Source organism: Drosophila eugracilis, unplaced genomic scaffold (genome assembly GCF_018153835.1).
Source record: "Drosophila eugracilis isolate 14026-0451.02 unplaced genomic scaffold, ASM1815383v1 contig_1765, whole genome shotgun sequence".
In the NCBI taxonomy this organism is placed as follows: Eukaryota; Metazoa; Arthropoda; class Insecta; order Diptera; family Drosophilidae; genus Drosophila; species Drosophila eugracilis.
This window is the reverse complement of record NW_024572605.1, coordinates 6554100-6577932: the sequence shown is the minus strand read 5'-3', so window position 1 is coordinate 6577932 and position 23833 is coordinate 6554100. Positions and strand designations below refer to the sequence as shown.

At 38.6% G+C, this 23833-nt stretch overlaps 2 protein-coding genes across 6 annotated transcripts in view; both read left to right on the top strand.

The window, feature by feature from the left end:
• The window catches only part of LOC108106474 (potassium channel subfamily T member 2), a 93737-nt gene that overhangs the window by 23148 nt on the left and 46756 nt on the right, over positions 1-23833 (top strand). For 2 of the 5 annotated variants that reach the window (XM_017213550.2, XM_017213547.2), the window contains exon 2: positions 2653-3264. The exons of the other annotated variants lie outside the window; for them this stretch is intronic. In XM_017213550.2, coding sequence (XP_017069039.1) covers positions 2984-3264 — 281 coding nt within the window. In that variant the 5' untranslated portion in view covers positions 2653-2983. The remainder of the gene's footprint in view (positions 1-2652; positions 3265-23833) is intronic. 5 annotated transcript variants of the gene reach the window in all.
• LOC108106216 lies at positions 12137-16232 on the top strand. The gene is made up of 3 exons (XM_017213141.2): positions 12137-13900; positions 14968-16115; positions 16229-16232. Exons 1-3 carry the CDS (start codon positions 12137-12139, stop codon positions 16230-16232), a joined length of 2916 nt encoding a protein of 971 aa, XP_017068630.2.

The following is a 23833-nucleotide window of genomic DNA, read 5'->3' as shown; positions in this document are numbered from 1 at the left end:
GGAAAATGGATGAAAAGCTGGATGATGAAAGAAATTAAAGAAGCTTTGGGATAGTGAAATGTGTGTCTCTAAAGAATAAATCACTCCTAAATGTGGTAGAAGAAAGATGTTTATGAAATGAATAAAAGCAAAGAAAATCAAACTCTTTAAATCGGATTTAAGAAATAGTTATTTTTAAAACCAAAAAAAAGTAAGATAAGTTTCTTAGTTTCCCAAACTTAACAATGAAAACAAACTGTCTTTATTACAAAATCAAAAATTATTCTATAAATACGTAATAGACTTGCCATGCTTTTGTACTTCCATGTGACCCTCTTTCCTGAACCATTTGAATGGCAAAAAAGGTCATGCTTTTGTACAGAAATTGAGTTCAAAGCACAGCTGATGAGGGTAAGATACTGCTGACAACTTTTGACCATTTTTCTAGGAGGGGAAACATTTATTTCACATGCAAATAGGGCTGATGGTTTACAGTAAACGAGAAGATCACACACAAGCTCGTCTTAGGGAGAATGTCAACTAAGGATAATCCGCACTTGAAAAGAGGTAACACCTCAGCTTTAAAGGATTTTTGTACTTTAACTGGTTGGTTGCACAGATGTCGGCATATAGTATAAACATATATCATATGGGCTTATGTCTGGGCTTTATTTTGTTTTTGTATGTTTTCCCCATTTAATTTATGGGCCAACACATGCTAGGCTAACACATTTTTTATTGTGCTCGCTACCCAAACAGCCTCTTACTAACAATTCCCGCATGTTTACAGAAGTTCTGTTTGTCAGCCATTTTGAAAGACATTTCCTTTTTTTTTTTTCGCCCCAAACAATAAATGTTCTCTGCGGTGATATAAAACGGAAGGAACTATTGTCACATGTTTTACTTTCTCATTTCTCGGACTCGTTTTTCCCCCTGTTTTCCGATGTTCGGGGTGAAAAAGTTCATTAATTGATAAGGCGGCAACTTTGCTCATGTGCGTCCGGATATCAACCAAGGGAATTGTTCCTGAGGTCAGCGCCAGTTAATAAAGGCCAAAGCCTATTTTCAGATATATATTATGTATGTGCATATATATTGGTATGCTGGAATATCAGGTTTCACAAACTGTTAGGATGATGGGCATTTAGGTTTAATTAGGGCTTAGTAAGTTTGTTTAATGGGACTTTGACAGACTTTTTAAATGTTTTATAAATAGCTTGTATTAGTTTTTTGAATTAATTGTAATACCAGAGATGGCAAAATAGAGCTCTGGTGATTTGCAATCCTTTAAAAATTTAACGGAAGGTATAAAAGGGAAAATAAACATATATAAGAGCATACTTTTAGGCACTTTTTGTTTAAGGAGCTAAATCCATAGAATAAAATTATTACCTGCTTAATAAAAAGAACAAACCACAGCTACAAAATAAATTATTCAACCTAGATTTACTCATTTCTCCTAGTTCTGAACATAAATAACTTCCTTTTATCGATGGAGTGGAATTTCCACGTTTTTATTATCCTTTAGTTTTTGGCTGGCACCCAAAAAGTATGCTACACACAAAATACATTTGTAATCATGACCTTGCCAAGTGTCGCACAAATATTTCTTTCAAGGAAAAAAATCCTATCCCCTCGATATCGCTTGACTCTAGGCCATTTAATGTCTTAGTTATGTGAAACTTTTGGCCAGCAAGTTGCGTGCACCATTTAAGTTTGTTCTTTTTTGCTTTAGAGGAAGTGGGCGTGGCTTCAGTTTAGCACTCTTTACATTGGTTAATTGTGGCAATTAGTTGGCCAAGTTATTGTGTAGCATGCAAATTGGCCTTGGGGGGGCTTTTCAACACAACACTTTTCGGCCAGAAAGACTTTAAACAACTTTTCTGGCCACAGAAAGCATAAAACTCAAGTAGTCGAAAAGAGCACAATAAAATGTTTGTTTATATAGCATAAAATGGGCGTAAACATAATTTTGCAGTAAAAGTAAAACGGCTGCGACCCTTCCAGGGAGTGTCCCCAAAATGAAAAAGTGAGCAAAAACAAATTTTAATTCCGTTCATTCGTTCTCGTTCGCGTCATCTGGCAAAAATGCAGCTTTCTGTTTTTCGGGCTGTGCGTGGGTGTGTCTCCTTGTAAAATTTATTTTTCATTATGCTGATGAGAAACGCTACCCGCCACGCCCCGAGCTCATTTGAGCTTGAAAAGGGTCTGCTGACTGACTTGTTTTGGAAAACAAAATGAAAAATTTGATTAATTACTAAATTTGCAGATAGTAAGTAGAATGAAAGCAAGAAGAATTTTCATTCAGTAACAGGAATTATTTAAAGAAGTTGAAAAGTTTATTCATTTGGTTAAACTTATTTATTATAATTTTTACCCATCATTAAAACTTAAATCTTAAACCTTTAAAGAAACCCAAAAAAGAAAACTTTGATATTTCGCTGGTCCAACCCCACAAAAAAACATTTCAAAGATCACTCTTAGAGATTTTTCAAGGATTTTGATTGATTGAAAAGCTGCCTGATTGATCGTCTTGGTATTTGAACCTTAAACTTTGCAAATTTTTGCGTGCTGCATGTCTGCTGCAGTCAATTAACCAAACAGCTCACACTAGCTGTGAGATAGAGGAAAGGTCGTTGGGGTCAGCAATTTATCAATGTCACTTAGTTCCAGAAAATAGCGATGTGGCTAAAGACGAGAGCGACGGGATCGAACGATAGAGAGCAAGTGAAAGAGACAGTCAATTGTTTGGGCTGATTGTGCTTAATGAAGTGTCGGATATGTCATGAGCATAGACAATAAGCAAGCCTTCACAGTCTGCAGATTGTATTCGGTGCAGATGCATCTATAAGATACAAAAATATGATTGTGCTAAAGAAAGTGAAAAAGTGCAAATAAAATGTTCAAGTGAAAATGTAGGCCTGTTCAAAATAACAAAACCTATAAGACCTAGGTCAGAAGAATCGTAAACATATCCGGAAAATCGCCATCCGTGCCGAAGGAAATGAGCCAGAACCTTCAAGTGAGCTACACCGCTTTGGGCATGTCGGACGATAATCAAACCTGCAGCTATTCGATGCCCTCGATGGCATCGCCCACCCACAATCATCGCCTGCAGCGCAATGTCAACTTCAACGAGGACCTCAACGACCTGGCCGGCTATCCTCCGCAGCAGCTGCCCCCCGCCCCGGCGGTCCGACGTTTCTCCAAGTCCATTTTCCAGCGACCGCGCTCCATGTCCGTTTGGAGTGACATCAGTCGCAGCAGTATGCGTCTGGATGAAAGGTGAGTGACGTCTCGAGTTTGGACTTTTGGGGGTTTAGAGTTGCGGTGCTCTCTCTTGGGTAGCACATTCGGTACACTGGGGAAAATAATCCAACAAATAGTCTTAAGTCGAGGAATCACGTAGACTGGGGAATATAAGCCTTCAAATCGCCTTAAGGCTTAAAGAAAAAAACAAACAAGAAAGCGAATTCGGCTAGCCGAAGTTTGTTTAACTTTGTTGATTTATTTTATCATGAAAATTGTTGCTTTTAGCCAGATCATCGTTTAATACTTAATAAAGTCCAAGGAAAATATATCATTTTATACAAAAATGAATATAAATCATGAATATGGTTAAAAGATTTTTGATTTTTTCAGTTTTTTATCAAGCAAGTTCTATGTCTATCTTTAAACTTCCAGAAACCTTCGTCTATATTCCTTAAGGATACTTATTCTAGGGTTACTAATCAACACGTTTACTTAAGTCACTGAGTTAATAGGTAATCTTGATTAAGGAATAAGCTATAATTCTTCTTAAATTGTCTTAAAAAGGCATAATCTTTAATCTTTTTTCCTCTAAAATAATGCTTAAATTTGAAAATGGTTTCTTAAGTAAAACCTTAACCCCTCAACTAAGTTTATTTATAGTTTGTATTTAACAAAACTGATATGTCTCTAATGTTTTCTCTGTGTGAACGAGAACGAGAGGCTCAAAAGCAATTTGCGACATGTGGCTATGTCGACAGTGGCTGGTGTTGTTTTGGCTTGGCCTTCCTTCAGGCGAATTTATGTGTTTTTTTCTGTATTCTTAGGCTGATTGCGTGCGTTGAAATCTACATAAATATTTGCTTTTAGCGATGGTTAAGGCCTGACAAAGGGGAATATTCCCTGAGCGTTTTGCTATATGGCTACGTGACACAGAAAGGAGTGTTATAAGCCCCATCTGATTACAGCTTATCTATCAAGGAGGCAAAATCGATTCAATGTAGTCATTGATTTTGGGAGATATGGTTTTTAAGTGTGATAACTAGGCTGTGTGTGTGATAAAAGTTGATTAAGTTGATTAGTTAAAAGATTTTTTAAGTTAAATAAATCAAGAAATTGAAAGTATATCATAATTTGGCCAGTCCAAGAAAGATCTTTAGGTAGATTTTGCTCAAAAAAGATGTCTTTCTTCTACACCAATTACATAATCTTTGGCATTACATCTAATTTTCCTAGGAATAACAAATTAATTTCTATAAACAGATTGGTGTGAAACACAAATATTATTCTACTTCTCCTAAGTGCCCTTTAAGCTCAATGCCAAATGAATTTTTTATTATCACAGATTTAAGCTCATTAAATCGTGCTGTTCCATGTTTGCACATTTCATCTAAGCACATAATTTATGCATAATTGTTTTCCATAAATCTCGCAAATATACGCAAATTAAATTCGAACACCATGTGCCATGGCCATTAAAGTCCGCTCTTGAATATATATATATATATATAAAGTCGTAGATATATAAAGTCTGAGAATCGCTTGAATCAACTTTGACACCCACGCAGAATCGTTTATGCTTGGAAGGACCGCCTCGAGGTCGGTTTAATTTAGTTTTAGCACTTTGACTTTTATTATCCTGTTAGCCAGTGCTAGCTGTGATTATTGTGTCTGCTCCCTCCTTCCCTTCGAAATTCAGCCATAATGGGATTTAGATATGGGTGTGGAAATGAGTTAGGCTCTCTCTGGAGTGCTAATTTGTAATGAATGAAAAGAAAGATAAAGATACTTTCCAACTTCAGACTTAAAGATGATTATATCTCGGTTAATAAATGAAATTCATTCAACAATTGCTTAAATTTTGTGTGGCCCACATTTATTTGATATTCAATGCTGCTCAAGTTTGGCCAGCAGGATGTGGCACGTAGTTGGCAGCCGGAAATTTGCCTCAGAAATTTTTGAATGAAATATGAGTGCCGGTAATGGTATGAGGCAGCCACTCATTCAGGCCAACAATTCAAGGGGACTCCCTGAGTTAGCTGTGTGCAAACTTTTGCGGCTTTTCGCCTGCAGCTCAGCCAATTTACGTCGGTGTTTGCCAATTAGTGTAAATAACTCAATTATGCTCAGTCCTTCTTTCTTTTTGGTGTGTATAGCATATCGACACCTCATCTTGATTGGTGATTACACGACTGAGTGTCAGACAATTGGCTTGTCGGTAAAGTCAAACCCTGCTGCATGCCCTAAGGTAAGACCAGTTATAACCATTAATTAAGTTCAATCTCACAATGGTCTCTATCCTATTTAATGTCTAAGAGGGAGTAATTGAAATGAATGATTATCGCAGAGCTAAAGTGAAATGGGGTAGAAGTGCTGGTTAGATAGAGTTTAATGTCTCTTTAACGGTGTTTCGTGGCTGAGATCTCAACTATGGCCAAGATTCTTTTGTATCGTTTAAGCCATTTTATTGCTATAAGCACATACCGTTTTACCTCTACACAACAACAACAACTAAGAATATCCTTCAACAATGGTCCATAAAAGTCGAGACTGAAACGCCACCAGCACAAGCTCATATATCAAGAGCTATTGAAGAACATTAAGAGCTTTAGTTTCTAGCCACACCCACTAAGGGTTAGCAAGCACTGAGAGAAATGTTTATGAAATTTTAAATGGTTATTGTTTACTGGCTTTGTTAGTCAAGTCATTGTCGGCTTTGGGATGACCTTCGTTTCTTATTCAGGTCCTTCTAACTTTTAACAAATCTGTCAGGGTTTTTAACTTACTTAAAAATTCTCATTAAAATCTAAACCTTAATCAAATATATTTATGAATTATGTTAATTACATACTAATAAGTTTTTTCTCTCAGTATCAAATTCATTGTGCTTACAATACATAAATTGTTCTCCTTTCTTTCTTCTTTCCAGGTGAGTGAAAGTGTCTAAATTAACGTAAGATTTTCTCGTTTTGACTGCGGTAAGTAGAAGTAATAAGATATGTTTGTTGGCGTGTGTGTAGGAGGAAAATGAACTTTATCATGTGAAAAACTTGGCTGCTTGTTTTTGTGTGAGAAGCACAAGAAGTTGCTACCTGACAAGCGTCCTATTAATAATGTTTTATCTGGGAAAGAACACCTTTGTTTTGTTATTTCTTGGCGAATTCCTCAAAGGAATTTGTGAAATTTGCAAATGACTTCTCGCATTCCGTTGAGTGGTCTTTGCTTTTGTCGGCCACATTTTCATTTTTACCCCTCACCACAAACTCAGTCATAAAACAATCATAAAAAAAAATGCCGCAAATCATCATGGGGGAAGAACGAGTCACCCGCCACCCTGCAGGTGTATATATCTTTTCCCGCTCGCATCCTGTGCGAGCATTTCGCGTATGCCTGCCATGCGTCGTGTGTTATTTTCTAATGTTTTCGCATTGTTTATGTTATGTTTATGCCCTGCCTCGTGTGCGTGCCTCCTAATTGTGTTTTACGTGCCAGTTGGATACCCAGCATATGGCCAGAATGGCATATATGGTGTCAATCTGGATGTATGTGGCAGATTCTGGGTTATCTTTGTATGTCTGTCTGATATGTTACGATTCGTTGGCAATTAGCAAACGGGTTTTATCTACTCAGTTGGTGGGCTTTCAGTCCCTTTGGCATTTTGTTTTTCCACATGAAATTTGCGGGATTTTCTGTGGAAAGCTGTATGATATGGCAGTGAATTTATTGGTAGTGATGGGCTTTAATCACTCTTCCAATCACTTCACCAAAGTAGACTAACCCAGAGTAAAGGTTTAACTTTCTTCGCTCTTAAAGACCATAGAACGTGCTAAGCTAACCCACTTTATTGCTGATGAATTTTGCGACGAATATGAATAATATACTCGATTTCGCAGTTCATAAGATTATAAGCAGACAAATTCCTTTGCCCTGGATTTATGAACTTGGCAATTCACAAAAAAAACTACTTTCGCATTGCGTTTGCTCTGCAAGCAAACTCAATAAATCGAGAGCGCGTTGCCTTGCTCAACAACTTAATAGGATTTTCCAAGCACATTCCTTCGGCAAACCCCTTCACATCTTGATTCCTGGTTAAGCGCAATTCGCGCTATTCATAACCACAAGGATAAAACCATTCAGTAGAAATGTTCCTTAGATGGTTAAAGTGCTTTGTAGCATACTTTCCGGCGGGCGTCATTGCGCACATTACGTATACGCCCGGGTTGCGTCATAAGGTTTCATTAAAAAATTGATGCAACAAGTCTTTATATTAATGGGAAGTTTAAGCATCGCCTAGATTTTTCCAAATTAAATTTCCACATTTAGACCCGTGCGTGTGTTAAATTCATTAATCTAGAAATCAACAGGAAGCCAAAGGAAAGAAAGAAAGAAGCGTAGCAACATTAACGGCCACAACAATTTGCTTTCACTGAAATTGCCAATTAGGCAAGCGGGCAGTTGCAAATGCAGCACCAGTGAAGGCCAACGGAGGTCAACCTGGGGACGAGTAGGTCAGGAAAATGGTAGAAAAAAGGGCCAGGCAAAAGGCCAGCGAAAATGTCAGTTACCATGAATGCGATTTGTGCCTAAGGAATGTCCGCTCCTGGAAGTTGGCGATGAGTCGCACATGTTTTCCTTTGATTTTCCCTTTCCCTTCTTATTCCACCTCCTCTCATTTTCTCTCTCTTTTAATTCTTTCACTCTCTTGAACAATGTGATGAAAGTTTCTCTTCCTTTGGTTTCTACCACGTGTTCGTGCTGCTTATGCTTTCAGCTTGTTATTCGCAGTACAAGCTTAAAGGACAGAGAGGCAAAATGTATAGAAAGGGATGGAGAAAAAGTGAAAATCAGAGAGGGAAAGCTGTGCATAAAATGAGAGATAAAAAGAGCTTCCATTACAAATCCTTTCTTAGTCAAAGGATACTGCCAGTGCTCTTCTTTTAATGGATATAGCTTTCATTGAGTTTAGTTTTACAAAGCTTATTTTGGAGACTTTTACATTCCCTAAAGGAACAACAGATGGCGCTTTGGTGAATGTTATAGAATTTAATAGTCTAAAATCCAAAGGTTTATTTTTTATTTCTTAACTAGCACCTCATCCATCATTGACAACAAATAAGTTATAACACCTAATTGATATTGATAAAGGTAAAATTTACCAAAGATTGACTTACCAATTAAGGATATTTTCTTCCTTCCTGATTATTATTCATAGCAGTTAAATTGCTCGATAAATTACCTGTACATAAATATGTCCGCATAATGATGATTATATCAACTACAGACAGCAATTGAAATTGGCCGTGCGAACACTCAGCCATGGCATTCATCTCATTCCTCTCATTGAATAACATCCTTTGGCCAGGACAACTACGATTAAGATGCAAAGTGAATATTAGTATGTTAACACACTTTTGCCCCCTGTCACCAGAACCACTTTCCACTTGACTTGACTGGAGGCAGCTGCCATGTTTTGTTGTCCCATTCTGGCTACTTGAATGTCCCTGTCCCGCTGTCCTTTGGTCTCTTTGGGCCTCCTTGGGATCCTTTCGTTCCGGCCAACTGTTTGGCTTGAGTGGCCATCCAGCTGCGTGCCCCTGTGTCTGGCATTCGTAATGAAATTCAGGCTAAGGAATGCCTGGGCCAACATTGAACGTCTTGTGTGTTTGCCTGACTTTGGTTGGAATTGATTTATTGGCTCAGCTGGGGCTAAGAACCAAATATCTATTTGTTTTTTTCCGCATTCCTTAATATCACTTACCTAAATATGATTTAGTGTCAGCGGGTAGGTAGTACAGGTGAAGTGATGGATAAATAGTAACATTTAAGGAACTATTTTGGACAAGATGTTTTCTCAGTTTAGCATTGAGAGAAAGATGTAGTTGAGACGGAGATTCCTTTGTTTTTGATTTAATTGGAGGGAATTACTAATCAGTTTAAGTACCTTAAGTTATTAACTTGACATAAATAGGTAATAAACTTTTTAGTATTTTTCAAAATGTTTTTAGAAGAGATTTAAATATTTGCAAATAATATTAGCCCCTTCTGAGCTCTTGGCATTTATGGCTTGTTATTTGCTTTTCTGCGGCTTAATGCTCAGTTTGAGGCGCCACAAGCTCATTGCGGTTGCCACTCACCTGTTGCTGCCGGGCGTGAATTTAATTATAGCTCCATAAGTGATTTGTGGTGAGCCACAAAAGCTGAAACTCGAATCTCCAACTGAGTTGGGTGACGAATCGCAGTGAACTGACACTGTGTTAGCCATAAACAAGCGTTAATTGCACTCTGAGGTTGCACGGCTGTCTATCTTTATTTCTATTTCTATTTCTAATTCCATTTCCCCCGACAAGTGCGAGTTATGTGTGGGAATTTGGCTAGAAAATAAAACAAAAAAAGAATACCAAAACCTAACTTAACATGGCCCAATTGCGGGTTGCTCTGTTATCTAACTTAACAGTGAAGCTTTGAGCTTTTCTCTAGCTGAGAAATTTCTATGGCTGTAACAGCAGCATGTTAAAGAGATCGGAAATGGGAAAAAATGTATGTTAGTCGGTCGGCCTTGTCGGCTTTCCGCATTCGGTGTTCAGTTTGTTTTTATACTTTGCACATGAAACATGTGATTTCCCTCGAACGCTCGCCGACGAAGCCAGAGTTTTCTTTAGAGTTTTCCCCTCGCTAACCAAGTCGCAAGTGCGAGCAAGAGAGCGAGTGTTCGTGAGTGCGTTCGTGAGTTTCGTTCAAAAGTTCGTGTCGTGTCGATGACATTTCCCTTAAAAGCAAGATTTTCCAAGTAACGGAAATCGCCGGAGTACTAATTAAAATTGCATCTGCCTGTATGGGCAGTTCTAAATTTTGTTAGTCATAGAGATTTAGTAAATAGTTCTAATTAAATCGACAAAAAAAAACTCTGCCATAAATCTTAGTCAAACTAACTAGCTGTGTTATTTTCCACATGGCCTCATAAATTCACAATAATCAATAAGACGAATATAATAAATCACCAAGTTCAAGTTAAATATTTAATTTAATACAAGTGGCTATAAAAAAAAAGAAAGAAAAGTAAGGAAAATTCCATGAGAATTTGTTTCGCTGTCTACAGAAATCTATGTGCATAAATAAATGAGGCTGTGACCAGCCAGTTGACCCGTGGGCCATAATTTATCGTGGGGCATCCACCTGAGGACAAACCCAAGTTGCCGAAAGTTTTCGCCGTGAATTTATTGCCAATGCCGCGCTCGCGCAATCCATGTTTGTCCTTTGGGCCTCGTTCACGGCCAGCAAAAAGTAATAGCGGAGCCTTAATAAAAATCTTCAGACACAATACGAAATCATAAACACCATACACCACATACCCCTATAACCCCTATATACACCATAATACTATAACCAACATTGGGCCCGGAGAAATGCCAAAGGTACGTTGGTCGGAACATCGTTACATTCCAGTATATCCGCTGTCGACTCAAGTGTGCAATCGAAAGTGGAATCCACATCCACATCCGTATCCGTATCCGCCTTTCGCATTTGGATAAAACGGAATGGAACTGTTGTCCTTACCAATTCTTGCTTTCCCTTCCAGTTTGTTTGCTCTACGTGGGTAATTTTTTATATCAATAAAAGTTTATCTCTAGGTACCCTCTAAACACACACCAAAGTAGTTTGGTTTTTTATTTATTTATCTGGGCTTGGTCGCGCATTCAGGAATCTTCAAAGTGATGGGGAACGTTTTCGAATGGTGAAATAAAAATAAAGTGGTTTCTATGGGGAAAGGAACTTAAATGCTTAAACAAGTTCGATAATCTTTAAAATGTTGCTAAACGACCAACATAGGTTTGTCTATCTATGATAAAGATATAATTCCCTAACAATACTCCCAATTTAACTTCTATAATTGCTTGGCAAACAAACAATGAACTTCAGCTTAAACCTTTGCCTTTAAATTTCTACCAAACACAACACTTCCTAATTGCCCTGCTAACTAGTTTTGGCTTAAAACTTATAATTAGATAAAAGGAATTCATATCAAGATAAGCTTGTTTAAAAATATTGCGTGCTTGTGACCTTTTAGCCAAAAAGTAAGAGAAAAACCAAAACCCAAACTGAGAGCTGATACCCTTAACCCCTTTTGGATTCCTACCCTTTACCCACTCTTTTGCGGTTTTGTACTGAGGTTTGTTGTTTCTGTTTGTTGCTTTGTTGCATTTGACATTATGCGCATTAAATGCGCTTGAAATGCTCCACTTCCTCCGGCTGCCATTCGCTGCTCCTCTCTCCATCCTTTAACAAACACAAACTGACACTGACAACGATAAGAGGTCGAGGAGGAGGTACAGGAGCAAGGGCAGGAGCAGCCGGAAGTGTCGGTAAGGCGACAGAAGAGCCAGGAGCCAGGAGCCAGAAGACAGGAGCTAGGAAGCTGGTAGCCTGGAATCGGAGGAGCCTGAAGACAGCGGCAGACAGCTGCCAAAGCGCTTTGTAAATTATGTCGTTGAGGGGCTTCAGCTCGAGTGGGTTTTATGGGGAAAGTAACCAAAACCGGAATAAAGGCACTAACCGTATGGCAGGACATATCTGTATAAACATGTGTGTGTGTGTGTGTTTCGAAAGTTTTTGGGGGGCGGGGGGTACAATGGGCTCTGGCTTTAATTAAATATGTACAAACCTGGTGGTTGCCGCGGCGTAAAAGTAATTTGAATTTAATATTCATGCTAATTTTAATATGAAAACGCAGTTCGCGGATTACGTTGCGTATACGTAATGCTTAGCCTTTGCCTGATTGCCGGTTTGCAGAGCACTTTAGATGGGGCTTAGATTTAAATGACATTAGTGTGGAGGCGTATACAAATATGAATTTAAAAGTGAAACAAACCTCTGGCAAAAGCATCAGTTGAGTTTCAAAGCGCCATAAGAAATGAGGGAAGTTCAACTTTTAATTTTGTTTCTGGCCAGTGGAATGGCTTACTCTTTGGAACATCTTAAATTCTTTAAAGATTTCTTGAATGCAGTGGAAAAGGAACGATCTATATCATCTCTTCTTCTAATGCAAAGTGAAGTTCAGGGGAAGGATATTCTGCAAGGACTTTATCCCATATCCTGGCCTATCATACGTCTAGATGGAACTCAGAAAATTGAGTTGGTTGACCATTACAACAAGGAGTTCTTGGCCTTGGTCTATATGGGTTCCCAAGATGATATATTGCTACTCTCCGCACTGGCAGCCAACTTCAATCATATGAGAGAAGCCAGGATAGTGATTTGGTTGGATCTTAATCCCTCTAAGAAGTTCCTCGCGGACATTGCAAGTCAGGCAGATAAGCATAAGTTCTTAAATCTCTTGGTAATAGAAAAGACACTAACCACTCGACGTTTTTATCCATTTCCTCAGCCAAAGTTCGAAGTGATTGAAAATCTTCTTGAAGAAAAGAAAATATTTCCCGTTCTTTGGCACAACTTTAAGGGAAAATTAGCTCTGACATTGCCCGACTTAGTCCCACCACGAAGTTTCTACGCGAAAGATTCTAAAACAGGTCGAGAGAAAAGATCTGGCTTAGTTTATAAAATGTTTGACAATTTTGCACAAAGGCGCAATATTACGTTGAAACTACAAGATTTCTTGAATAAATCGGTGACCCAAGAAGAAATCATTGAGAGGACAATTAGCGATGAGATAGATCTGCCAATGACCGGGCAGTTGATAAACTTTAGACATCCAAATGGTAGCAGAATACAACCTCTGTTGGGGATGACAGCCCTTACGATTGCAGTGCCTTGCGGCAAAGAGTTGTCAATGCTGGAAGGATTCTTAGTAGCCTATGGATTTGCATCGACTATATTTCTGTTAGGATCCTACATTCTGTTGAGCATCATGGATGTTCTACTTCGAATACTAAGCAATCGAGTCAAACGACATTCAAATCGTTTTGGATACCTGAATATGTTACTGAATCTTCGTGTTCTTCGTTGTATTCTCAACATGTCGATACCTTTGGGTAATCGCCTTCGATCTGTAGTCGGTCAGTTTACCATAGTAATGAGTTTCGCGGGCTTAATGTTATCCTGCATTGTTGGAGCCCAAATCAGTACTCTGCTTACCATGAGTCCCCAATACCAACATATTAGGACCTTTGAAGAGTTAAGGGAAAGTAACATAACCGTTGTATTCAATCGTCTCAATTACGACACCATCAAATTGGAGATGGATCCAGAGTTTCTGCAAAAGTTTATGCCGAATATCTGGATTGTGAGAAGCCTGGAACAAATGAAGATGATAACTGACTTGAATACGAGCTTTGCCTATCAGACATATGCATACCAACAGGATCCTTTTACGATGCTGCAAAGCCACTCTAAACGAAAGGTTCTGTGTAGGTCTCGAAAATTGGATCTGGTCAGTGGTTTGGCCTATTCCGCTGTCCTAGAACAGAACTCAATTTATGCTTTGGCCTTGCAGGATTACACAGATTGGGTTTGGGCTACCGGGTTGTTCAATTACTGGTTCGGTGAAGCTATGCGCGATTTCATGTATACATTTAGCAATATCAGTTATGATAAATTACCCATTGTGAGTGGTTATGAAGCCCTGAATCTACAGGATTATAAGGCCTGTTGGCAAGTACTCGTAGGGGGTTTTACTCTAGCTATTTGTGTCTTCATCGTAGAGCTACTGGTGGGAAGGGTAAGAGGAGGGATGAGGATTGTGGTTATCTAAGAAAGAAAGTAGATAATAAACCCATTTACACGACTATACTAGTTGAAACGCTTTTAGAAAAAGTTTATTAAAAACAACTTAACAAAGCTAGCAAAGTTGCAACATTAAAACTATAAATTAACTAAAATGCCTTTAACATTTTCCTTAAATATGAAAATTTGAGAAATAGGGAAAGTAAATGTCAGTATGTCACCTATTTATTAATGTAAAATATTCTTACAAATAATTATAATAAATGTAAACACGATTAGAAGAACATAAACTATTCCCAACTATTGCTTAATAATCTTAATAAATGCATAAAAAAAACAACAAAAATCTGGATTATTTTAAATCAAAAAAAGGAGCAAAAGAAGTCACTAAATATATTTTTATAGGGATGATCAGTTAGTGATGTCAGTAGGGCATGAGGGCGTACCAAAGTATTAATTTTCTTATAAGATCTCAGATATTACGTATACGTAACGCTTGGTTTGATTATGGGCTTTCAGAGCACTTTAGATGGGTGTAGATGTAAACTCTATTAGCTTCAAGATATAAGGATATGAATTTAAAAGCAAACCCAATGCTTGCTAGCTATTCCAGTCGAAAACCAAAAATCCTAAAGACATGAGGGAGTTAAAAATAATAATTTGGTTTATAGTCAGTGGAATGGCGTTCTCTATGAAAGAAAGTCTATTCCTGAAGGATTTTCTAGAAGCTGTGGACAAAGAAAGATCGATTTCAACTCTTCTGGTAATGCAAAGGAAAGTCCAGAGGAGGGATATTCTTCAAGGGCTTTATCCTTTGCCCTGGCCTATAATGCGTCTAGATGAAACTCAAACATGGAAACTCAAGAGGATATAGTGCTACTTTCCTCACTGGCTGCCAACTTTAATCATATGAGAGAGGCTAGAATTATGATTTGGATAGAGCTGAATCCTTCTAAGAAGTTCCGCTCGAGAATTGCAAATCACGCAGATAAGCACAAATTTCTTAATCTTTTAATAATCGAAAAGAGTTTGCAAATTTCACGATTTTATCCATTTTCCCAGCCAAGAATCAATGTTATTGAGCAACCCAAAGAAGAAAGAGAACTTTTCCCCGTTCTCTGGCGTAATTTTATGGGCAAAACAGCTGTGACAATACCCGACCTGGTGCCACCCCGAAGTTTCTTCTTGATAGATCCAAAAACTGGTCAAAAAAGACATGGTGGCTATATGCATAAAATCATTACAAGTTTTGCGAAAACCTACAATATCACATTGGAAATGAAGATGCCCATAAACGAAAGTGTATCCCAAGTGGATATTATTGAAAAGACAATTAAAGGAGAGATAGATCTGCCGTTGACAGCACATTTGGTCAATATGAGGCATCCAAACGAGAGCAGAAAAGATTCCTTTCTGGGCATTACCACCTTGTCCATCTTAGTGCCTTGTGGCGAGGAAATGACGGTTTATGAACGGTTGTATCTAGTCTACGGACTTACAACGGTCATAACAATGATTCTATCTTACATCTTAATGAGCATTATAGATGTTCTATTTGGAATCTTATGCGACCGAATCAAAAGAAATCCAAGCCGTTTTAAGGTTCTAAATGTGATTTTCAACCTGCGGGTACTGGCCTGCATTCTTTCCATGTCGATTCCCAAGGGAAATAGACTTAGATCCGTTCTGGGACAGTTAACTGTAGTTATGAGCTTTACAGGCTTGCTGTGGGCCTCCATTTTGGCTGCTCAGACTAGCACTCTCCTGACTATGAGTCCGCAATACCGACACTCCATGAACTTTCGAGAGTTACGGAAAAGTAACATTACCGTGGTTTTTAACCGCCTCAACTACATGCTTATCAAACGTCAGATGGAGCCGGAGTTTTTTAAAACGTTTTTACCAAATATTTGGATTGTTAAAAGTCAAGAGCAAATGAATATGATTACCTCCTTGAATACCAGCTATGCTTATCATACTTTCACCTATAAAAAGGATCCATCGACGATGATCCAAAGGCATTCCCGTCGCAAGGCCTTGTGTAGGGCACCAGAATTGGATATGGTCAGTGGACTTACACACTCCGCTGTTCTGGAACAGAATTCTGTATATGCCTTGGCTCTGCGGGAGTTTACATTTCAGGCTTGGAGTACAGGACTTTCACAGCATTGGCTTGACGAGGCGATTATGGAAATGAAGTCTTCGACAAGGTATACTCAGTTGCCCTTTACAACCGGTTTTAAGGCCATGAACTTGCCGGATTACAGAGGCAATTGGCAAATATTAATCGTGGGTTTAACCTTAGCTTGTTGTGTTTTTGCAGCTGAAGTAAGTTTGGGGTATTTGAAAAGGAAGAAGTAGAAAGAAGATTTACTTGAGCTAAAACTTAACCCACATACAAAGTTGGTAACACGAAACCATTCTCTTAACCACATAATCTTATTACATTTAATGAAGTATCCCAAACCTTTTTTGATGTTTACTCACTCATTTGTAACCCTATAATTGCACTGTCTAATGACTTGAATAAACGATTTAAACGTGAGTTCAAGGTAACTTGCATCATTCCGCCGGCTTTGACTATCTGGAAGGCATCATCAATGACAATAAAAACTCAGTCATAAAAGGGGGGCACAAATGACATATGTGACGATATGCCGGGCATTTATGATGCCGACCAGAAGGGTCCCCAGCCAAGAGGTTATGACAGTTAATGCCGACATGTCCGTTGGCCAGATTGAGTGTGGGAACCAAGGATAAAGTCGACATATGTAGCCTGGATAGGGAATTTCAACCTTGACCTCAACTGAATTCTGGCCCCAATACCTGGGAGTTTTGGACAATTAATTAATGCATAATAAATGTGTATGATACGATTGATGGTATTGATGATGAGTCGGGCGTGTCTGACTGTTGGTCAAGTGCAATTAGTGATAGAATGGATCGAAATGGAGACAAACACACTCCAAAATCAATCGATTGACGTCAGTGGACGAAAATTGGGCTAAAGAAAAACAATGTGTAAGGTGACACAATCCCCACAAAGGATACATACAAACGATATGCTGAGGGGAGGGCCACAGGACGTATGCGTCACGTGAACTGTCGTAAGCCTCGGAAGGGGTTTAAGTTCTCAACTTACGCGCAGCCTTTATGCCCGACTTAACGGGTAAAAAACCAAAAGCAAGAGAACGAGAACGAAATCCCGCAGCTAAAGTTACGATTGTTCTCTTTGCCATTTTATCATTTAATTAAAATTTAAATTGTAACAGCTAGCGGAAAAATCAGTGGAAATCTGCCAACGAAAACCAAACTTTTCACATATATTTTTCAGTATATAAAGAACCTCTTTGGCTCTCCACTGAATGTGAATTATTTATATCGCATACAATTTGAATTTCTGGTATTTGCATTTGTCAGATTGTTATTTGCTGATTGACATGGTGCGAGGAGGTGAGTTTCCAGCCTGATTGGACTACCTTTCTCCCAAGGGAAATGCCACAGCGAAATGGACGCCTCGCATGTCAATCTTCATTCGACAGTAAAAAAAAGTGTTGAAAGGCACTAGTTAAAGGTTATGGCATCATTAGCATGAAAATCCATATATATGGATTAACTTTTTATTAGAGCTAAAAATCCATTGAGAATTACATTCAATTAGGCCCATGGCCAATTTCACAATGCAATGCAAAAATAATTAAACCAACGCTAAATTGCATTCACATTCGCATTTGCCATTTGTATTCATGTTTGTCGGTTAATTTGCTGTCAAAATATGCCAGAGCAGCAGAAGTGTCTGGGTCAGGTCACTTAACCGCATTAAAACCGCCTGCCAGGCAGTTGGCCAAAAATTCATTTCATGTAGGAATGCACTTTAAAAGGCACTAACAGAAAATCTTGTTGTTTATTTTCGATTTTCTAGTAAATAAATTAAAATAAAATTTAATTATATTAAAAAGGGGAAAACAGGAAGGCGTGGGAAAACGTATATAAAATATTGAAAATAACAAGTGTTAGGTATTTTTTAGTTATTTTTTTATAAAGAGAATCTGCCTTTATTTACCAAAGGTTTTTCCAGCTGATAACTTAGTTAGCTTTCAAAATAAGAGAGAGAGACAGAGAGGGGAATTATAAAGCAGATTTCCCCTTGATTTTTCTATTAGTGTGGAAAGGAAAAGCCAAACAGACTGGCAAGAATCTGAAGGGAAAGGACCTCTTTGGGTTGAGTGTGAAAAGTAAAGAGCCTGGGGCCAGCCGTTGTTTCTGCAAACTGTTCTCTTCTAGCACCGAGCTAGGAAAAAGTTCTGTTTAAGTCAAATATTGGCCTGACACAGTCCCTGGCTCCGCCTCAACCGCCTTCGTCCTTTTTTGCCAGGGATATTAAGCGAGAAACGGCAACAGGACAATGCAGATGCAATAAAAAAAAGGAGGAAGTATATAATCGTTGGAAAAAAAGAGAGAGGGAAGAGAATAATAAAGCTGAATGAGTTTCAGTCATTTTGAGGGCAAGTTTAAAGAGTCAAGACAAGGGGAGGTATGGCTGGTATTCATCAATTATCCAAGAGTAGAATGCAATTGAAATTTTTGTAAAAGAGGACGGATCAGGATTTTTATTATGCTTTATACTTAAACGCCACATTTTCCACGCCTCCAATAGCTAAGGGAAATCGTAAATTCACAGCTGACAGCTTTTCCAGGCGAAGGAACGGGAACAGGAGTCGGCTTATGTCAGGCCTGGCTAAGTGCATGACAATCACAGATAGTTGGTTCGCTGGAGAGGGGCAGGGAAATGTCCTGTTTCGACCCGGGTTCGCTGTTGTTGTTGTTCTTGTTCTTGTTGTTGTTGCTGCAACAAAGAACCAAATAAACAAAACAACAAACGGACAGACAAACAAAACCGTTCGACATATTGCAGCCGACGGAACAAGAGACAGTTTGATGGACAGCCTGTCAACGGGCCAGTCGGTTCATATTTTACTATATAGCATATAGTAGTATGACTTTCGGATTAACGGTTTACAACAATTCGATTTTATGCCAAAAACTCCGATAGACAGTGTTGAAAGAAAGACTGTAATTGCTTTTCTTAGTTTTTCATTTTAGTGATTGGTTTTGGGTTTGTTTCTGTTTTTTGGAGAGATGTTAAGGGGATATATATTTTAACTTTATCTTTCAGATATTTATAGTTATCTAAGGGTGGAAAGGGTAAAGGATTTAGTGTTTTAAAAAGTGAAATTATTTTTCTATATTTTTTATAATTTGGTACACCAGAATCTAGCTCTTACAAGGAAAAGTTTTGTCTTTTGATATCTAACAGAAGGCATGTCTTCTTTATATTAAGCACAAAATGATGACAAAGTCAGCTATAAATCTACAAAATATGTTCCTGTATCTTTGGTTACCGAAAAATTATTGATTGCAGGTCAAGCTGTGACAGCTTGGAAGGTGCATTATCATGTAAATTAATTGCATTGCCCGGCGAAGCATATATTAAGATGGCCACTGTCCCTGTCACTGACACCGCACTTCGATTAAATCAACACATTGATTTAATTAAATTTCAACCGTTTTACGAACTGAAGATACTCCCGTTACCCGTTTTCTGTTTTTTTTAACCCCTTTCCTCTCCTTTTCACCCCTTTTTTTTTTATTCTGAGCTGCGCGGTTGTTTTCGATGCGTTTGGTAGTTCAATTAAAAATGCCATCGATATGGGCAACTGAATAATTTATGCAGAGGAGCCGCCAAGCACTCTTCATCTCTCAGAGCGAAGCTCTTAAAAATATATATATATATATAAACCCCTTTATTGTTCAGTTTGGTTAAAGCCGCAGAGAAGGATGTGGCTTGGTAAATGCGTTTTTAAATATTTAAATTCTGTTAAATAATCAACTTCTGCCATGCAAAAGGAAGTTCTTAACGTAAGCAGTTCGCTTTAAATGAGTTTTAAGCCTAGTTAGTGCTACTAATTTCATAATACTCCACCTTGTTAAGACAACAAAGAGCTCTATTAGAAGTCCTAACTGAAACTCTTCCATCTCCAAACCCCTTTCAAATGCTCGTCAAGTCTTTTAATTAAAAAATAAAAAACAGGGAGAGAGTGTGAGAGAAAGCGCGACAAACTGCTTACAAGAAGCCATGGCAGCTCTACACATGCAATCCTAAGCCGCTTAATTTATTTACCCAAGCCGAAAAACATGCTTGAGCCGTCTTAGCAGTTTGGCGCCGCCACCTAAATTTGGCTTAAATGCTCCGAGCCACATGTTGACAGCGTAGATATAGGCCGAGAGTTTCAGCCCGAGGCCTTTGGCTCGTGACAATAATTTATTTTTTTTTTTTTTTGTAATTTATGCATGAATAATTAGGCGCCACCAGAGTTTCAGTCTGTCGTGATTCACACGGACTTTAGGCCCAGAAAAGGAGGATTTTTACTGTACAAATACAGTTTACTCACATTATGCAGTGAAACGCGTGAGTTAAGTGGGTTTTTTCTAAATTTATTTAGGAATTTATAGTTAAAAATAAATATCAGAAAACTTATTTAAAAAGATAGCCAAAAGTCCTTGAAAATAAAGTGGATTTACACCGAAGTTCCTTACAGACAAACTACCTTAAGTTCATCATTTATTTAAGACAATTTTTCCAGAGAATGTATTCCAAGTTTTTCACAACTATTTTTCTTGTAAATTTCGCTCTTTATTTGTTTGACACGTGCAGCGATGAAATTTTATATTTAGACAGGGAGGGCAAACTTTTGGGCCACATAATGACTGTTGACAATTGCCAATAAAGGGGGAGTGAGTAGGGGAACCAACTCCAAGGACCCTTAAGTAATATTTTAGGCCTCGCTAAGTGCGATGAGTTTGCCATTTTATTGTATGAACAGCAACAGGCTGGCCAAATGTACACTGCAAGAAATCACTGAAAATAACTAAGAAAGGCTTAGGTAAAAATGAGTTAACTTAGAACTTAAGAACTTTATTAATATTCTTGCAGTGCAGGATATGTTTTATTAGCAGAAACAGCAGGACATCCCAGCCCACCAAATGAATTACCTTTCTCCAGCTTTTTCCCTTTCCCTTTCCCTTTCCCATCACAAAACAAAGGCAAATGTATTTTGCTTGTATGAAGAAGGGACAGAAGGAACTTTCATTATGGCCGTAAATACCAAAAACCAGGGGTGGCCCACAGAGGGGGAGAACGGTTAGTGTTTGCTTAGCGACTAAAGGCGGACATTCATTCATTTATTCCTTCACTCTTGGCCAACGCAAATTGATTGTTTACTTAATTTCATCATCGATTTTGTCGCTCGGAAAGTTTTTAATCAACACAAGCCGTAGACGGTAATTCATTGATCATAATCATCATTATTGTTATCATCATCGTCATCATGCAAATTGGCAAAAATTAATAACAATTATAATTTACAAGCAAAAGGCATTTTGCGGCCCAGCTCCTGTGGTCACAGCTGCTCCTGTGACGTACATTTTCCACTCTCTCTCCTCATTTTCTCTTTTCCCCCAAAAATAGGTTAATTATTAATTTTAGCTCGGAACTTTGAGTTTTCACTTCAGTCTTTAGCCAACTGGTAAATCATACGCTGCGTTGGCTATGAAGTGGCGGAGGTGGAGTGAGTTTGTAATTTGTAATTGGAAAGGTTTGTTAATTGGCCTTCGGTACAGTGAATGCCCAGCTGAGGGTTCATCTAATTAGCCGGCAATAATTTGAAGGTCTTCGCGTAAAGCCAGGGAATATTAAATGGAAACTGCAAATTCTGATTAAATAAAATTTCAATACCTTTAAGCGGGCTTAGATGGAGTGTCTTTGGGTTTAATATTTAATGGAAATTAATGATAGAGAGGCTTGGCTGTGGAAGTTTTCTTTCGGCTAAGATGAATTTGATGACAGGAAAAATGAAATAAAATCCTTTGTTTGAAAGAAAGGTGGAAAATATCAACTCTAGCTATCAAAAATGCTTTACTAAACAAAGTTAAATTCTATTAAATTGTTTTTAAACCATTTTCTTATATAAATAATTCGACTTTTAACTAAAGAATTCCCTAGATAAATATCTAAACTACATTTGACTGGCATGTTTTTAAACCAAAAGCCTTCCTATACCAATATTGTGAAACTTTTTTGTCCAAAATTACTGCTCTCTCACATTGATTGTGGCTCTCACGTGGATAATGCTAACTGACAGGTGGATAATTGAGACAGAAAAGCAAGATAAATAAGTAAAAAAGAGAGAAGGCATGTGAAAGCTTTTAAGTGACAATTATGTGGCCGTCTCTGACCTGATCCGAATTGACGGGCACAAAACTTTTGCATTAAATATTGCGGGCAGACTGAGCGCAAATTAATATTAATTGCTAGCGTTACGTTTTCGCGCAGTCAGACAAAAAAAAGCAAACAAATAATATAAAAATTAATTGAATTTATTACGAAAGCGAGGATTGTGTCTAACCTGGAGGGGAAATTTAATTCGCCGCTGATTGAATTTAGCACTTTCTTGGAATTCACAAAGGCAGCTAGGGGTAAGAGAGGGATAAGGCTAAGGATAAGGCTAAGGATAAAGCATATTTTATTAATAACCCAGGCATTGCGGATGATTTTTTATGCATTCCGAGGAATATTCAAATTGCGTAATAATAATGAGCCTCAGTTCTCTGGGGGAAGTGGAAAACTCAACGAATTCGCAGGACAAAATTCAAATTGCAATTCGTTTTCCTGTTTTCACTTTCCCCATATCCTTCTCTCCCTCTCTCTGTGTGTTTCTGTGTATTTTCCAGTTGGTCATAAATTCGTATTCAATATTTAATGAGCTGAATGTTTCTGCGCTCACAGGAAGTGGTGGCAGCGGCAGTGGGAGTGGCAGTGCCTCTGAGTGCGACCTTTAATGCATGCCTTTAAATTGTTTATGGTGGCATATGAGTAATGTGCGCAACGCATTTGCCAGGTGATGTGTGGCAAATGCACTTGCCAGCGGCCAAATCAGCCATAAAACCCGCTCATACCTGTCACGGCCACATTACTCGTCTGGCTTTTGTCCAAAAATTGTTGGCCTTCTCCCCTCTTTTGCTGCCCGTGTCACATTAGCCAACTCATTTGGGCTGCATGTCGAGTGCATCAAGTCACTCAACTGGAGTGCTGTAGGGCACATTTCCACGAGACAGGCGGGCAGAGCTTTTCTCTTCATTTTTGACGCTTAAATGTGTTGCAGTTAAAGGTGTTGCAGGATCTCCCTGCTGGTTTTCTTTTTCGCACGTTTAATTTAAGTAAGTACACCTTTGGAGCGCCTGTAAGTACGAGTGACTGCTCTTCATTGGCCTGCTACTCGTCCAGAGGAAATCAATGAAAATACTGCATAACTTCATTTGTCCCTTTGCCTTTTGAAGTGGCACATTCAAGGGGGCACGTACCGACAACACAGCGGAATCGAACCGAACAGAGCGCACACAAAGCGATTTCTCAATTTAAAGTCATTTTGCGTTTTCCCAACGAACGTTCTGGGCAAGTGCTCCCTGTCCTGTACCCTGTACTGCCATATTTGCAGTACATACTGCATCCTTATACTGGCAAAAAGGACCCTTTGCTCTATACCCCATGGGTGACACATTTTTACCGTTGCCAGGCAACGCATTGCATTTTTATTCAGGGATAAGTCGCACCCAACGCCACACCATCTTGTTTGCTAATCGCCCGACTGCAGCAGGGTTTTGTCCTCCGTTGTCCTGTTACGCTTGGTTTCGTTAGATATTCCCGTGGAGTCTCGAATTTCAGCAGCAGGCGAAATGGGTTTCGATTGGATTTGACAAACGTATGCAAAGTGGGCAAGATGTGGCAACAACAGCAGCATTGGCAAAGTGCTGTGAAAGTATTTGGGTTAGACACTCTCCTTTAGCTGTAATCGTATATCGCCATGGGAAG

Coding starts and splice junctions, on each gene's coding strand:
- LOC108106216 (XM_017213141.2), top strand. CDS start 12,137: ATGAGGGAAGTTCAACTTTTAATTTTGTTTCTGGCCAGTGGAATGGCT. Junction 13,901..14,967: donor TAGAGCTACTGGTGGGAAGG/GTAAGAGGAGGG, acceptor CCATTTTCCCAG/CCAAGAATCAATGTTATTGA.